General features: G+C 32.7%; 1 protein-coding gene across 1 annotated transcript in view; it reads left to right on the top strand.

Annotated features, from left to right (window-relative positions):
• The window catches only part of Epc2 (enhancer of polycomb homolog 2), a 132,184-nt gene that overhangs the window by 104,185 nt on the left and 9,059 nt on the right, over positions 1–18,940 (top strand). Inside the window, 11 exon segments of the mRNA XM_053743364.1 lie at positions 4,928–5,076; positions 5,846–5,978; positions 8,088–8,151; positions 8,154–8,278; positions 11,714–11,761; positions 11,763–11,804; positions 12,790–12,935; positions 13,041–13,168; positions 13,171–13,224; positions 13,227–13,280; positions 13,283–13,381. Coding sequence (XP_053599339.1) covers positions 4,928–5,076; positions 5,846–5,978; positions 8,088–8,151; positions 8,154–8,278; positions 11,714–11,761; positions 11,763–11,804; positions 12,790–12,935; positions 13,041–13,168; positions 13,171–13,224; positions 13,227–13,280; positions 13,283–13,381 — 1,042 coding nt within the window.

Raw genomic sequence — 18,940 nt, forward strand, 5'->3', positions numbered from 1 at the left:
TTTTATTTCATAAACTTTAAAGCACTCATATAGATTTAATTTGGGAGTACATAGGCATTTTTAATGAGATATTAAGGTACCACAGTGTCTTAAGGCTCTGATAAGTCCTGAATCAGCATATATATTTAATATGTTTTAACTACATAGCTGTAACTTTTAGTGTCTGCCTTCTCTCCTCCCTCTCTGGCCCAGAAGAAGAAGATAAACAGTTAGGAAGAAACTCCAGTGCAGTGGTTCTTACTTGTGGCCACATAACAATCACCTGTGAATCATCCCTTATTATAAAAAGATCTGTGGTTAATTCTGAAGTACAGTAGTTTGAGAATCGCTTCTCTGGAGATTGTACACTAGGTACAGAACTGTTAACTGGCATAGAAAGAAAAGAGTTGACTCAAAGCAGAGACAGTTGTGAGAAGAGGTTAAAGGTTCAAATACAGAGAAAAGGGCCATTTTAAGAGAATAGAAAAGATATCATTATGAATTCATGATTTTTAATATTGATAAAACTAGAAACAGATATATGATTGGGTATGTATATACATACATATATTAGTACATTTATTTCCTAGCTCTGTTCACTGAGAGACTGAAACCCAGTAGAAAAATGGGTGTACCTAGCATGTAGGATTTAATTTTTAATATTGTTCTCCCTTGAAAGGAACTAGGCTCCTTAGAAAAATGGTTGATTCCATATCTGGTACTGGGAAAATAAAAAGATAAGCCTGAAAGAAACATGATGCTATACCAGAAAATCAAAATGTGATTGAAGAATTCTGGAACCTCATCAGAAGGACACAGGAGCCAGATTGAAGGGGGACTGTACTGATCAGAGCTGAGAAAGTTTGAGCATCAAAATAATGAGTAACAGATTGTAATACTTAGACTAAGTAAACCCTGAGTCTTTACAGATATACTGTAACAAGTATAGCAGCTATACTTATTGCTATTAAGGACAATACTGGGACTATTAACAAAATATGAATAAAGTCTAGAAATTAGGATTTTATCAGTTAATTTCCAGATTTTGATAATCATGCTGTTACATATATCTTTGTTTTTAGAAAAGACATATGAATGGGGGCATTATATGTTCAACTTACCTTGAAAATTTCAAATACACCATTAATTATATGTTTGTGTTTATATATGTTCATGTTTACACGTATACATTTAAAGAGACATAAATGTAAAACATTAACTTGGAGAATCTGAAGATATATTGGAATTATTTGTTGTTTTTGTAAGTCTGAAATTATTTCAAAATAAAAGTTTTTTGTTTTTAAGGAGTAGAAAGGACAGGACTGGGAAAAAGAAAGGTAGGAAGCGTAGGCCTAAAGACAACAGGAAATGAGTAAGCCTAGAGTCCTAAGAACACTTGTTGAAGAGGAGGGCAGTCTTTAAAGGTTCTGATGCACTTTTGAATGTTACTGAGTTGCCAGTGGCATGTAGCTTCACACTGTTATTCATCTTCTGATTTTGTATGTTTGTCATTCTTACTAGACCATAAACTTTTTGAGGGTAGAGAGCATTTGCTATACCCTGCACAGAGTAGGCACTTTAATATTTGCTGTTGAAGCACCCCCTTCATGCTCAAAACACTATGAAAAATTGGGATAGTAAGAACTTTCCTCAATTTTGTAAAAGCTATCTATGCTAAGCTCACAATCAACATCTTTCTAAATGGAGAAAAACTGAAAGCATTCCCCCTAAAAACTGGAACAAGGCAAGGATGCCCTCTTTACCACTTCTATTCAACATTGTCCTTGAAACTCTAGCCAGAGAAATTAGACAAACTAAAGAAATTAAAGGGATATGAATAGGAAAAGAAGAACTTAAACTATCCCTATTTGCTGATGACATGATTCTTTATTTAGAGGAACCAGGAAATTCCACCAGAAAACTTTTAGAACTTATAAATAAATTCAGTAAAGTAGCAGGATACAAAATCAATGCTCATAAACCTACTGCATTTTTATTCATAAGTGATGAATCCTCTGAAAGAGAAATTAGGAAAACTACACCATTCACAATAGCCTCAAAAAAAAAATAAAATACTTGGGAATCAATCTCACAAAAGAGGTGAAAGACCTCTACAATGAGAACTACAGAACACTAAAGAAAGAAATTAAAGAAAACCTTGGAAGATGGAAAGATCTCCCATGTTCTTGGATAGGCAGAATTAATATTGTCAAAATGACCATACTATCAAAAGTGCTGTACAAATTCAGTGCAATTCCAATTAAAATCCCAATGACGTATCTTATAGAAATAGAGCAAGCAATCATGAAATTCATTTGGAAGAGTAAGGGATCGAGAATAGCTAAAGCAATCCTTAACAGGAAGAGTGAAGCAGGGGGTATCGCAATACCAGAACTTCAACTATACTACAGATCAATAGTAACAAAAACAGCATGGTATTGGTACCAAAACAGACAGGTAGATCAGTGGTATGGAATAGAGGACACAGACAAACCCACATAAATACAGTTGTCTCATACTAGACAAAGGTTCAAAAAACATACAATGGAGAAAAGATAGCTTCTTCAACAAATGGTGCTGGGAAAACTGGAAATCCATATGCAGCAGAATGAAACTAAACCCCTGTCTCTCACCCTGCACAAAACTCAACTCAAATGGATCTAGAGCCTCGCAATCAGACCAGAGACTCTGCACCTTATAGAAGAAAAAGTAGGTGCAAATCTTCATTGTTTCAGCTTAGGATCAGACTTCTTTAACATGACTCCCAAAAGCACAAGAAATAAAACCAGGAATCAATAATCGTATAGATTCAAACTAAAAAGCTTTTTCTCAGCAAAGGAAACTGTCAACAATGTGAAGGGAGAGCCTACAGAGTGGGAGAAAATCTTTGCCATACACACCTTAGATAGAGCACTAATCTCCAGAATCTATAAAGAACTCAAAAAACTCTACACCAAGAATACAAATAACCCAATCAATAAACGAGCTAAAGAAAGGAGCAGACACTTCACAGAAGAAGATCTACAAGCAATCAACAGATATATGAAAAAATGTTCAACATCTTTGTTAATAAGAGAAATGCAAATCAAAACTACCCTAAGATTCCATCTCACCCAATTAGAATGGCGATTATCAAGAATACAAGCAACAGTAGGTGTCGGTGAGGATGTGGGGAAAGAGGCACACACATACATTGCTGGTGGGATTGCAAATTAGTGCAACCACTCTGGAAAGCAGTGTGGAGATTCCTTAGAAAACTTGAAATGGAACCATCATTTGACCCAGCTATCCCATTCCTTGGCCTATACCCAAAGGACTTAAAATCAGCATACTACAGTGATGCAGCCACATCAATGTTCATAGCTGCTCAATTCACAATAGCTAGATTGTGGAACCAGCCTAGATGCCCTTCAATTGATGAATGGATAAAGAAACTGTGGTATATATATATCAATGGAATATTACTAAGCCATAAAAAAATAAAATTATGACATTTGTAGGTAAATGGACAGTTGGAGAATATCATGCTAAGTGAGATAAGCCAATCCCAAAATACCAAAGGCCAAATGATCACTCTGATAAGCGAATGATGATATATAATGGGGGGTGGAAGGGAGGCAAGAATGGAGGAAGGATGGATTGTATAGAGGAAAAAGAGGGATGGGAGTAGATGGGGGAAAGCAAATATAATAGAATGAGACAAACATTACCCCATTACATGTATGATTACACAAATGGTGGGACTCTACTTCATGTACAATCAGAGAAACAACAGTCATACCCCATTTGTTTACAGTGAATCAAAATAATTAAATAATATTTGCTGTTGATAATGTTAATTTTAATTTTTAATCGGAAGATATTATTGACCTAGTTTAGATTATTTTCCATACATGATGATTATTTTTTAAATGCAAAAAACTATACACAAAAGAAAAAGTAAAATAGTTTTTCTCAATTCTTATTTTTTCATTTATAATCTTCTGTTTCGAAACTTCCGGCACTCTTTAGGTTCTTTCTAATGTCATTCATATTAAATTACTAACTCAATGATAAAATGATTGCATAAGTACAGTTCTGTCTGGACACACAGATTGAAGGGGGGTAGTGATCTGTTTTTAACAGTTGCATACCTGATATAAAGTAAATACTCTGTGAATGTTTGATTTAACAAAATAGTTTACATTAATAGTAACTTGCTGTGCAAATGGATGGTGCTAATTACAACTGAGCCTTCTCTGGTTATTAAACAAGGCTTTCATTTTGTAATAAGTTGAAGTTAACATGTTTGATGTTAACAATAATTAACAATATTCCAGAGTCAGAATTTTTGCTAAGTCTCTTTTTCTATATATTAATGTGTTACTATGTTGAAACATGATAATCCCCTTTCTTGAGATGCATAATATCCTCTGTACTTCGAGTTCTCTGTATTTCTGAAGTGAAGCTTTGTTGAAAATTGCTCATGTTTACATTGTAGTATAGTGAACCTTCCAGCCCACCTTACAGAGTTGGGTAGATACTCGTTTTACCTATTTTTAGGTATCCTGATCTTGGCAGAACTATTTCTCTCATTGGAAAATACCTTGCTACAATATGAAGGATTTGTATTTTTTTGATAAAACTTATTTTTGTCTCAGGTGGATGATTTTTGAATTTTTTTTTTTACATAGGATTTATTGCTTCTATGGCGTTCTGTATTTTCAATGACTCGCAACATTTTCCCCTAAATATTTATTACATGATAATCGCTTATATTTTCAGAGATAAATAGTTGGGTTGTCTTACATAGTTGCTCTTTGGATGATTTTTAAACATTTTTACACATTTGCCTTTATAAGATAAATTTGTTTATCTTATAAACAAATTTTTATAAGATTTTGTTGAATGAATCTGGAAATGTGAATAATTGGGTTAATTATTCTTCTAAAATTGTTATTTTTAATAGAATCGTAAGAATGATGAAGCCTCTTATGAAAAGATGTTGAAACTGAGACGAGAGTTTAGTAGAGCCATAACAATTTTGGAAATGATTAAGAGAAGAGAGAAAACAAAACGAGAATTATTGCACTTAACCTTAGAAGTTGTGGAAAAAAGGTAACCTTTGGGACTGTGAAACACTAGTGGCACTTTTGGCCAAATGATGGGCAAAAAGTGTAAACAAAAAATGGGGAATGCTAAGCTTTATGATAATTCATATTGATTTTCTTACCAAATTTACTTATTTTTTTTTTAAAGATTTATGGCTACCTGTAGTTTATTTTTTATTAGGTTATTAGAAATTTGACTTGCAGATTTGTGGGATTTTGGTATACAAAAATAGAATCTCTGATAAGCTTAATTTTTTGGAAGAATCATTGAATTTTATTTAGAAAAGAATTTAGAGATCATTTTGTTCAGTTCTCTATGTTAAAGTTTCTATTAAAATTTATAGGAAATTAATATTTGATTTTATTTTCTAACGAGGACATCAAAATTTTTTGTTTCATCTCTTTTGGAAATGTGTTCTCTGATATATTTTCCTGTGTAAATAAGTAGATTAAACTAAACTTAGCAAAATTTTGTGTGATTGCTAAAGTTAGCACTCTAAACATTTCCCGGTCCTTTGATAATATAGAGTGTGTGAGAAATTAATTACATGTGTACTTCAGGCATTTTCTGTTTGTTTGTTTTTTGGCTTGTTGTGTTTTTTATTGAACCCTAATATGAGCTTCTTTGTTTCTATAAATTTCTTTTTAAAAAAGAATTCTATTGTTAGCTCTATTTTCTTATTTCAGTTAACTGAAATATCATGGTTTTGTCTTTATCATTTTGTCTTTATCATACAACTGTGGAACATTTTCTCATATTTTGTTTCCTTTTCAAGATACCATTTGGGAGACTATGGAGGTGAAATCCTTAATGAAGTGAAAATCAGTAGATCAGAAAAAGAGTTGTATGCCACTCCAGCAACTCTTCATAATGGAAATCATCACAAAGTCCAAGAATGTAAAACTAAGGTGAATATCCTCTGGGGAAAAGCTGTATACAGATATAATGATCAGATAATTATTCGTGTCTGTAGGTGTCTTAATATTGGATGGTTAAGGAAGAAAGTCATTGACATGAATTTAGTTTTTACTCTTCACCCAGCACTTTACTAGTAGTTTTTACATATATATGGACCCATTAACCTTCACAACAATCCTTTGAAATAGGGTTTACCTCTTCTGGATCATAGTTATGAAGTGGAATATTCAAGGTCTGAGTTCAGGTTTACCAAGTACATTCCTTTCCAAAATATTGTCATTTCCCTGGAAAATAAGGGTAATCTTAGTCTACTATTGTCACTAGCCCTACCAAGTTCTGCAAGATAGTGGCAGGCATTAAAATTTAAAATTGAAAGCATTCTTCATTGAGATTATTGAAAGTTATTCTTGTTGTCATCATTGCCAGAATTAGCAATTATTAGTTTACCTACCTTGAATGACTTGAAAAAGTTCTCTAACATCTGGATCCAGATTTCCTCCTAATAAGAAACCTAACTCAGTGATTATTTTATTCTTAAAATAAATAAATATATTTATGTAGTGCTTATTGGTACACTATTTAATTGGGTTATATAAAAACTAATAAAACCTTAATTTTAAGGAGTTTAGATTTAAGAAAGATAGATTGACTTGACCTTATTCTAGTAGATGTTAAAAGTGACTTAGAGTGTTTGTGGAAAATTCATCTTTAACAAATGTACACAGTCCTTGTTTTTCATGGGTTCATTCTTAAAGGTCAAGGAAGAATGTGGAGCAGGAAGATTTCCTCCTTTATTCAACTGATGTCAATTCATATACCAGTTTCTTATTAATCACAGGCATCTAGCCCTCCTCCAGTTCCCTTTAAATCATTCTTGTCTTGCTAGCCAAAATAGTTGTCAATGCCACAAATGTCATTTTGTAAGTTATTTTTAAAAATCCATCTTATATCGATGAGTGCTTTTCCTAGGTATGCAACTGTTAAGCATTAAAACATGAAAACTTTACCCCATAATTACTGACAGAATCAGCCTTTATCGTATGTTGAATCTTATTTTATATCTTTTCTAAGAATACTCAAACTGTTTAAATACTGATTTTAGAGATATTGTTGCCTCCATAATTTTCTTACCCCATTACACATAGTTAACTATTTACTTTGTCACACATTCCATCTTAAAATATCAAGAGTTTCTAAGAAATTGGTGTTTACTTTTTGTTGAAATAGTTACACCCTTTATACGAAATAGTTTATATCTCACTAAATATAATCTACCACTCAAGCATCATTTTCATTGTGTGCACTGTTTTTACCCTAAAGTAGTTTTGACATTTGGACTACATGAGGAAACACAACTTTTTAAATAATTTTACACTTCGTTATTGTTTATGCTTTGGTGTCTGATAGTCATTTCCAGCTTTTTAAAAGTGTTAACGTAAATTATTTTTATTAAAAGAAATGCCACTATGTTAAAACAGATTAGAAGCAGAGTTGCTCTGTGAAAGGGAATGGGGGCTAGAAACCTACCCCCATCAGTCAGTCCCTTTGCCAGATGCCCTCTCAGGTACCTCCATAGAACCCTGGGGTGCTTGAGAACCATTTGATTATTATTCAGTTGAAGCAATAATTATACATTCTAAAAGTGAAGGGTTTTTTTTCCTAGTTAAAAAGCTTATTTTTCTCAAAAGATTATCATCTAAAGACACTTTTAAATTTAGAAATAATTGCATAAATAAATTAATGAATTCATGATCTAGTTCAAATTATTTTAAAAAATGTTATTTTCTTTAATATAGATTTATGTAAGAAATTGCATTTAAATACCTTTTAAAACATTGACTTGCATAATAGAGAAATATAAAATTACTAATAGCTTTATTAATATAAAAAGCAAATAAATATTTAATTTTCATTATAACTTGCAGAAAGTAAATCATGTTTCAATTCATGATCACAAAGTAATTTTTGCATACTAAAAACAAGAAATAAAATTACCTCATGGATAAAAATGTATCTTTTTCAAAGAGCAATATAGTTTCTCATGATTTCTAAAATGATTTTCATTTCTTCCTTTTGGGGGTAAATCGTCATGTAAACAGCACCCTCATCATTTGTCTTTGAAAGAAGAGGCTTCTGATGTTGTTCGTCAAAAGAAGAAGTACCCAAGAAGCCTAAAGCAGAGGCTTTGATAACGTCTCAGCAGCCCACTCCTGAGACATTGCCTGTGATCAATAAGAGTGACATTAAGCAATATGACTTTCACAGCTCAGATGAAGATGAATTTCCACAGGTGCTTGTTTTAAAACTATTTTAAAGACATTTCCTCCAACTCTTTTATATCTTTATATATAACTAACTCTTTATATTTAAAATGACTGACATTTTAAGATTTTTGATGCTTGCTTTGTTCACCTGTTACAGCATAAACATTTTCTTCATTGTGTGTTTGTGTGGCCACTAAAATAGTACTTACTTACTGTTATTTTATGTTTAAGTTCAATAGGATTTCAGTTGTTGAACATCTAGGTGGTTTTCAGTTTTTTCCATTTATAAAAATTAGCATCTATATCTTTTGTATTTAAAATGAATTTTTAAAAATAGAATTACTGAGACAAAGAGTATCAGTATTTTAAGACATTTGAACATAATTATGAACTGGAGATATAGCTAGTGATAGAGCACTTGACTGGCATGTGTGAGGCCAGGCCATGAGTTTCATCCCCAGTATCACAAAATCAAATAAACATGATTGTAAATATTCACCTATAATATTTTCCTTTGTCCCATATTCTACCAGCATTATATTTTATAATATTTAATAGAAATTTTGCTAATTTGCTAGGTAGTAGCTATTTGATTCTAAAGATTTAGAAGAACTGATTAAAGTTGTAACTTGTGAAAATATTTCTTTGGTGAATATTGCAACAACTTTAAAGCAAAATGCAATTACAGTTTTAAACTTTATTTTCACAAGTCCTATTCTTTAAACAAGACATTTTTGTTTACATATTAAAGGATTGTTTTTTTCAGAAAGTGAATTTGTTTAGCACCTAATTTAGCAATATTCTTTCTTTTCCTTTTTTTTTTTCTATGTGGTATAAAAAACTTAGAGAGTTCTGTAACAAATACCTTGAATTCATTATCAGGTTTATCATGTTTTAATATTTTTACTTATTTGCTTTAAAGGCAGTTTTTGTAACATTGCAAATATGTTTGGAAGCAAGACTCTTTATAAAACCCTTTATTGCAACTATTTAAATTCAGAAGTTTACATGCAATGTAAAATATGCCTTTTTTTTTTTTTTGTGGTGCTGGGGATTGAACCCAGGGCCTTGTACTTGACAGGCAAGCATTCTACTAACTGAGCTATCCCCAGCTCAATGTGCTCCTTTTGACTATTATTTTTATTCCTTGTCACTGCATAGTTCATATTTCATGTGCTAGTAACAGATGCACATAGATGAGTTTAATTTTGTATGTTCTTCAGAACCACTTAGTGAAATGAGTCATTACTTGTCAGAGGATAGTACAGTTAGATTTAGGCAAAAGTTTGAATAACCATGGGACATTGATTATATGACTATTTGGAAGGAATGAAGGATACAGTACCCTAACAAATAGAGTTTTTCCCAGATTGAGAGTATAGAGAAAGGCTCTAGGCAGAGAAAAGAGTTGTAAAAGAGAACTGCTAGAAGTTTGACATTGCTGGAGCACAAAACAACAGAAGAGGAGGATAGGAATAAAAGGAGAGGTGCTTGCAGTAGTAGCCAAATGGCAGATGGCCTCTATCAACTTCATACATTCAGAGTATTAAAAATTTATGAATATGACACAGTTTGATAACTACATGTAGAATAGTGTTATATTGATAGTACAAATGAGAGCCTAGTAAGATGTGCTTCACATTCCCAGCCTGTTAAAAAGGATGCCATTGGGTAGTGTGACCTATAGAATTTTTTTTTCCCTGTTGGTAGACTCAGTCCATCCAGCCTAAGAGGTGGACTTACTCAGAATGGTGGTCATAAATTCCTTGTTATAAATCCCTTAAGGATTTCCATTTCAGCTCAGTTTTTTTTTAATGTTTATTCATATAACTCCCAAAGAAGATTGCATTTTGAAGCATTTTGGACTTTTCTGAGCCTTTGACAACTCTCTGGTTTTTATTGGTATTCCTACATTTCTAAAGAGTATTATCCATAGTTAGATATCATTCACTGAGATGGGTATTTAGAATATAGCTCTTCTAAATTCAGAACTTTTATTGCTAAAAGATTGTTAAGGTGATCTTTGTACAGTAAACAAGGAAAAGGAGAATATGGAATTTGAAGAAAACAAACATTTTAACCAGAATTAACCAACTGATTTGTAGGAGGGCAGAACTAAAAACCCAGTCTCTTCTTGATTGTGCTTCTAATTCTTTAACATCAGCTCTTTCTTCCTATGTCATAGATTTCCCATGTAACCTGGAATCTACCCTGGAGAATGATAGTTGGGAGAAAAAAGGGGATAATATACTTTAGGCAAAGAATTTCTGAGATTTTAATTGCAGAACTTCCTGGGTGTATCTTAGAAGAGATCCATGATTTGCAAGGAAGCAAAGTATAAAATTTACATTTTGAACTTCCTTTCAAATTTCACATTTGGGACTTGGTTCCCCAGGAAAAAGATCAGCCCCAGTTCACTGTTTCTGTGTCTCCTCCTTTGGTTGTTGGAGGCATATTGGTACCTCAAACAAATGCCTTTCTCCCCTGGATGACGCTACTAAGTAGTAATTACCACAGTTTGGAATAATGTGGAAAGAGTATTTTTCTTCTCAAAATAGGGAGAGAGGGATTTGTGAGGTTCAAAAATGTGCAAGTAATATGGTTTGAGCTAGCATTTATTAGAAAAGAGGTACACTGCCAAGTGAAATTGTGTCAACTGAAACTTAAGTACCAAAACTTTGTTATTATTGTTGTGATTGTCGTTAACCATTATGGGGGAAATTTATGTAAAACAATTTTCTTTGATGTGTTGAGTATATTTTTTTATATCATTTAATCTATTTTTGTGACATAAAGTGTGCTGTAATATATCAGTACGCCCTATGGATCCCACTGGCCTGATACCACATGGCCCAGGCAGAATGCTTTTTAATGTGACAACCTTTTGAAAGACTATTATTTGCCATAGGATGACCACTTCTCTGCAACCAATCTGCTTATCGTTAGCAAATCTTTCTTCTTTTAATTTTCTGTTTCCTATACTATTGAGCTTAAATAGTAATTTAAAAAATTAAATGAAGGGGGATATTTAAAAAAAAAAATCCCTTTGAGCAATATTTGTCTCCTTTATTGGGTTTTTGGTTTTGTTTTTGCCTGTTAATAAGTGTTTTTTGGCTTTATTTACAGACAGAAGTTAATGAATTAAAAAAAAATACTACCTATATGTGAAGCATAACTGTCATCATTAAGTATTTATTGCCACATAACACTTTATGCTCAAAGGCAGTTCAACAATATCATATATACTTACCACAAGAACTAACCCTTAAAATTAATGATTTTTAATCAGAGTATAATCATAGAAAATATTTGCTAATCATTAATGTTTGGGGGAATTTACTGCCCATTAGATGTAATATAGGAGTGATTTACTGTTGGTGATCAGAATTTAATTTTAGGTTATTGCAATCATTGATTCATTGACTTTGAGTAACTCGTAAATGGACACCTCTTTCGTCCAGGTACCATCCCCAGTATCAGAACCTGAAGAAGAAAATGATCCTGATGGTCCCCTGTGCTTTCAGAAGGAGGGCAGGATGCCAGTATTATGCTGTAAGAACTTTATTTTTTGTGATATTTTTACAGACTGGAATTAACAGATAACTCATGTCAAGGTGACTTAGGCTTGATCTAAAAATGGGAAGTGCATTAGTGGTTTTTATTAACCATTCCCTGTGTGAACACCAGTAAAAGATGTTAAGAGATACTGAGTTCTTTCAAAGGGTTTCAGAATCCTTTACCTTGGAAATGGAAAAATTCCTCATATTTAGAGATCTAGTGTCACTCTGGGCTGTAACTATACCTTTAACAGTTATTAGCCCTGGAATCTCTTAAGTTGGCTCTGGAACCTTTGATGACTGCTGATGTTTATTGAAATTTATTGTCCTGCAGTCTGTCTTGTGCATACATACACTTGGAATTCTCTTTGTGCCATTGTCAAGTTTTGGTGCAGCATTACATCAAAGAGCAGCACTCACTCCCTAGTACTAAGGTTTTCTCATGAAGTATAACTATAGAGTTCAGAGAATGGCTTTGGCTTTCTTATGTGGCTTGTAGAGTCCATGTATCTAATTGCATTATGGTAAACATACACCAACAACTTTTCAGGTTATGTGTATTTAATGTAGGAGGGTGAAGATTTATTTATAAGTTATGCTGATGAGAAAAGGAAACATTATGAAAGGGAACAAAAGTGGTCAGACACAGAAAAATAAAATGATGAAGGTAATGGGAAGGCAAAGAAATGGTCTGTATGTTTCTTCAAAGAGAAAGCTTAAGCTTGACCCATGAATACTTGAAATGCAAATTTAATCCCCACCCCCCACGTCATTCTGGTTTATCAGAATAGAAAGCCTATAAATAACTAATTTCAGTTTGTATAAATTTAAACCTGGCTAATACCCAATATTAGTTTTTCATCTAGCTTTTAATTGTTCTGGTTATACTACAGTTCACTTTACTTTACCTTTATCATTTTGTCATGATTAACTTTTCTTCTTTTTGTGATTACTCCATGAGTTATCTTTTTTTTTTGCAGCCTCGTTTGGACCAAGCTGACCATACATGTGAGAATTCAGAATTGGCAGATTTGGATAAGTTGAGGTATAGGCATTGCCTTACAACACTTACAGTCCCAAGAAGATGTATAGGATTTGCAAGGAGGCGAATTGGCAGAGGTGGAAGGTAACTGTTTGTTTTTGACTTGGCTTTCGTTTACAAGCTAGAAGGGAAGGTATAAGAAACTGTTAAGCTCTTCCAGTTAATACTCAGCTTTATGTTGCTTTTCAGAGTCATAATGGACCGAATATCCACAGAACATGACCCAGTCCTGAAACAGATAGACCCTGAAATGCTGAATAGTTTTTCAAGCTCTTCCCAAACTATAGACTTTTCTTCTAATTTCTCTCGGACCAATGCTTCAGTAAACCTTGTGAAAATAGACTGTCCCTTTCTGAAATATTAAGCAATATCAGATCTGTCGACTACAGTGTTTCCAGCCAAGGCTACTAAATTTACAGGACAGTGATAGTGAGAATGTACCTCAAGAAAACCAGGGCAGACTGTGAACAATAAAAGAGTTTCTGCAACATCTGTAGCTTTATTGAACACCAGCAAGAATGGCATATCAGGTAAGCTGTCACTGTGTTCAGAGTATATCCTGATGCTCTTTCTCCTTAATTTTCATTATCCACTAAACAGACTGAGTACTTTTTGGAGATGTACTTTCCTAATCCCACTCAGGAAAGGAATTTATCTTAACCTACTACATTTTTTTTTCCCAACCTAAGTACAAAACTCTACTTCAGGTGGTTCACATTTTAACCAAAATGTCCTAACTAGTATCTATAAAACCAATGACATGTATTTGGAATGTTAGCGTCTGATGTAGTCAAAGTGTAGATAGAATATATAGAGTTCTTTATGGGCATGGGCAGACTGCTTACCATCTCTCACCAGATCATCATAGTACAATATTCTCTGCTTTCTTATGTTACAAAAAATTTTATTTTTGTGTATTCTTTGTTGAAATGAAAGCATTGCTTCTTGAGAGTACCATTGAAATTTTTCTTTCTGAAAATGATGTTTTTAGGAGATTTCCTATGAATAGTTTTAATTTTTGTATAACTCACCTCTCCTATTGATATCAGAAAGGTTTTTTTCATTTTAAAAGACATGGTGCTAATAAAATCAATTTAGTAATTCTTATCACATTCACATTGTAAAATTAGTAGAAAAATCTAAGATGTAATTTTGATTTGTTCTATGGATAGTCCTTATCACATTTATACAAATGTGTTTAATTTATAAATATCCTTATACGTGTCCATTGTAAATAATACATGGTATCCAGAGGAAAAAAACAGATGTGATTTGACTTATACTTTGGATAGCCTTTCTTTCTGTAAAACATGTATTTCTAAATTGTTTCCTGGATGGTGCTTTTTAGGATTCAAAATTATTATATTAAACTTCCTTTAAGGTGATTTTAAATCATTTTAGCTTAAAATTTGGTCTCTGTAGTAATCAATCTTTTTAATTACTGAACTACTTATTTTTCAAGTTGATGTAGACATTTATTTGTTTCAAGGTTGTAATGGAAATTGAATGCTTTTGAATGACTAGAAATTGGTGCATAATTTTCCAAATTTGTTAGTTACTTTTCTCCTAAATGAACTTATGTAAGGAAATGGCATCCCATAATATAAAGTTCATGAGTCTGTGAACTTTCATGAGCTTTTGAAACTGAAATGGATAAATACCTAATATGATTTGGGGTCACAGGATTCTTAAAAATCTAAAGATAATATGAAACTGACAAATTATTAGGGCAAATCTTTTTTTTTTAGCCAACTACCAAGTCAGTTTCAAATTATTTAACTAAACAGAAATGCCTGTATTAAACATTATTCAGAATATTTTTTGCCAAAAAGGGAATTAAAAAGCAGGTATAGGCATTACATTTGATCATAGACTGAATTTTTTCTTTACCAATTTATATCATATTTATTTTTTTATTAATAAAAGAATAAATATTATATTAAGAGGAAGTAAATTGATGTTGCTTAATTAATACAGAAAACAAATGAGAGGGAAAAGAAATTCAAGAATAAAAGCTTTAAATAGAGAAAGTTGCTGCACTGCAGATACTAATCAAGTGACTCCACAATGACTGTCATGGGATGGTCTCAACCACAGGCAGTAGCCTCGACCACAAGGCAAGGCAAACAGTGGGACATTCTTTCCAACAAGTGGTTCTGAAAGGTTACACATTCTCACATAACTCTCCTCCCTTTTGTCATTACCATTGTAGAAAGAAATGGCACCTCTTCACAAAAATTAATTCAAGAGGCATGTTGGAATTTTTAAAATTAAAACTTCTTTGTGAAATACATTGTTAAGAGAATCAAAACAAAAATCACAGGAGAGAAAATATTTTCACTCTGACAAAGGACTTGCATCTAAAATGTACATTAGAACTTAAAATTTGACTAGAGAGGGAGAGGTCAGCATGAATGTCAATGCTGCTTCATTCTGACTAAATGGCCGCACGTGGAAAAGGTGGTGAACGCATGTGCACTCTTGGGGTTAGAGCACGCTTGTACACTGCCTTGCTTTATCAGGAGACAGGTTTAGAAGTAATAACACATAGCAAAGAGCCCAAGGAATCCTGAGCCAGCTACAAGCATTCTCATGGAATCAAAGGAATGGGGTATCTTGGATAAAGGATTGTAGCAAGATAAACACAAGGTGGGCCTGGAGTGTCTCGGGGTGTCATGATTATACCATATTTTTAAAAATTATTTTTATGTGTTTTTTTCTCCAGCTAAGCAGCTTTCTACTACTATACTTTCCAGATAAACTCTGGATTTAGCTTTTTGTAGAAAAATGTATATATGTTGTATGTGTTATTGTATCATCAATACTAAATATGTATTGATCTAAAATATAACAATGTAAACTTAAATGGTCCCAAATAATCAGCTCTATAATTCTATGACACTATCATACATCAACATAAATAAAAACATTTAAAATACTATCTTACCATGCATGCATGTCTCAGGGAATGTAAATCACAAGTGTACAGTATTAACATCATAATCAATAAAGGGGTTTGTTTGTTTGGTCTGGTTTTTTTGGATTATCTTTTGGTTTTTTGTTTTGTTTTGTATTTTTCCGCCTTTCCCTTACCATGGGGGGGGGGGTAGTCTTTTATTCCCTGTCATTTTTCCTGTAATTTTAATACCCCTACCATAATACCATTTCTTGCTCCCTTAAAAGACTTGAAGGCTTAAGCAACAATTTAGGTACATTAGAAGTCAATATTTTAAAATCAGATCTTCATATTTTACACATTTGTTAGTAGAGCAAAGAATTTGTTTGAGTGTTTGCCTGTCTACTGACTATGACCCATTAGTCCTTGAGGCCAGTAGGCATTTTGTTTTAATGAATTTCTTTTGTTTAATATTAAAATATTATGTATGGGGACTTGGATTGGCGCTCAGTGTGTGAGGTAGTTAAGTGTGGGAGTGTAAATACCTAATGCAAAAAGTCTCTAAATGAATGTTGTAAACATTTGGAAACCTGTAGTAATTTTAAGTTCCCATTAGTACCAGTTATGTTCATTACATAGTTTTGTCACTTCTGGTTAGATAGTCATAATGAATTCAACTGCAGTTCAGTGAATACTGATATAACTACCTCATCTACTTAAGTAGACAGTAAGGGGAGAGTTTGAGGAAAGTTACATTTTTACTTGATGGACATGCACAAAGAATGAACTCTTCATGAATTTGGTTTCTTTTACTCTGTATGTCTTTTGCTCATTCTTAGTGAGCTTGGTTATGAGAACATTTTTTAAGAATAGTAAGACTGACATGGGACCGTATTTTTTACCTTGGCAGAATATGGACAAATTATTAGTATTAAATTTCTTTCACAACTGGGAAATCTCAGCAACTAAAGAACTAAATCAGAAATAAAAATCTAATGCCCTTGGAAGTAGTGTTCATTTATATCACAAGTTCTTCAATTCTTAAAGGAAAAACAGAAAAAGAAAGAAAACTGTCTTTCATGAACCAGAGGGTTAGTGGCAAAGAGTTTATGTTGTTAATAACCATGGCTAATGTGTGTTCATTGTAATCCCAGTGTTCAGAATATGTGTTTAATATTTTTAAATTCTTAAAAGAGAATTAAATGTGTATTCTAGGGATTAAAAGAACTAAAACTAAAGACTTCATTTCATATCAAAAGTGTGTGTTTTGCTAAGTATTAAGTAAAATAAAGGTACATTTTCTTAATTGAAAAACTGTTCTCATTAAAATAGAATAGCCGGATATGGTGGCACACACCTATAATCCCAGTGGCTCCGGAGGCTGAGACAGTAGTATCACAAGTTCAAGACTAGCATCAGCAATTTAGTGAGGCCCTTAGCAACTCATTGAAACCATGTCTCAAATAAAGCATAAAGATGTGGGGATGTGGCTCCATGGTTAAGTGATTCTGGGTTCAATCCGTGGGTACAAAAATGAAAATACACATACACATACATGTACATGAGTTAGGGCTCAATGATTTAGCATCCCTAGGTTCTATTCCTGGTACAAAAAGTGAAAATAAAAATAGAATAGAGAAGCATTTTGTGCTTAATATAGCAAGTAAAAACCAAGGAAAATTATTTCTTACATAATTATTTAGGATCTTTTGTATACAAAGCACAGTGTTTTTTAAAGTTGCAGAGTTTTAAAAACCAGTACTCTTTACTGTCAAGGAACTCATAGCACATGGTAAATAATATATTCTTTATATAAATACAGGATAACATTTTTTGTCAATTGAAAATGAAGCACTAATTGAGGTGGTGTTCTTCAATTGAAGACTGAAGAAAATTTATTCCTAACTAGAAGTGTTTTCCTGTTCAGACTTGAAGGGCCATCTTAATTCACATTAACTGTGGTTGTTATAAATGCAGAGTCGCAAGTTACCATATCTTTTTCTCTTCTCACCTGTGTTAACATAATAACCTTTTTGACTAGTTCCTGATACCTTATATTGCAAGTTTGTAAAATCATTAATAGTTTGTACATTTCCAAGAGAAATTCCTGATATTTAATTTCATTTCTCTTCCCATTTTTTTCTTAAATTGCCATGAAATGTTTATAAGTGTTAAAGTTTGAGGATAAGTAAGATTACTTGAACAACTAACCAAGATACTCAGAAGGATTTATTATTTTGTATTAAGGTTGCTTCTGAAGGTGAGAAAGGATTTAAACACAAAGGATTAAAGAGTTAGATCATTAAGTAAATAATGATGACATTTTAACTGTAACTATTTAGCTTGGGTGTCAGCAGTTCAAATGAATCTTCAATCTATTTTCATTATCCTCAACCCATTTGTTCCTCATTCCCCACCTCCCTTACGTTTTCACTTATAACTAAAGAGTTGTTTATAGAATGTATATAGCCCCAGAAGGGTGATGTCAACTCTCCTGGATTAGGTTTGTCCTTGGAGTAGCACCAGTAGTTCGTGTGAAGTGTCACCTGACTCCCCAATGTGTCCTGGAAGTTTTGAAATAGGATCTCCCTCTCTCCCCAACCCCCATGCAGTCCCAGATCTGTCCTTTAAAACAAAACAAAACAAAAAAAACTTACATGTAATTAACATTGTTTAATAAAGCATGTGTTAAAACATATAGCAAGGCCTACCTGGTAGATGAAAAAAATGCTGAATAACATATTCATTTTGACTTCTAAATAATTTTACTACCATACTAGGTGTTCTTTATTAAGATGTGAAAACTTGATCAAAGCCAGTATCTGAAAAATTTATAGCTTCCCAAGAATATCATCTTACCTCAGTTTGAGAAACACTGTGTTGAAAGTAAAAGGGTTATGAAAAACAAAGGCAGGCATACGTTCTTGGGAAATACAAAAATCACATATTCATAATCTGATGAAATGATCATCCAGAACCAGAATGTGTTTCTATTCCGTTTTTCTTTTTAGTTTATCAGTGAAACAATAATACAAAGTTAACAACTTGTGAAGATTTCACATATACTCAAGAATATTTCTGGGGTCCTAAGCTTAAGAAATAGCAATCTAAAACTTTGTGATCATGTTAGTATAAAATCTGTGAAGGTACTCAGTGTTTTTCATGGATCACTGTCATAAAATGGGAGGGAAAG

Source organism: Sciurus carolinensis, chromosome 3, assembly GCF_902686445.1.
Source record: "Sciurus carolinensis chromosome 3, mSciCar1.2, whole genome shotgun sequence".
Taxonomy (NCBI): domain Eukaryota; kingdom Metazoa; phylum Chordata; class Mammalia; order Rodentia; family Sciuridae; genus Sciurus; species Sciurus carolinensis.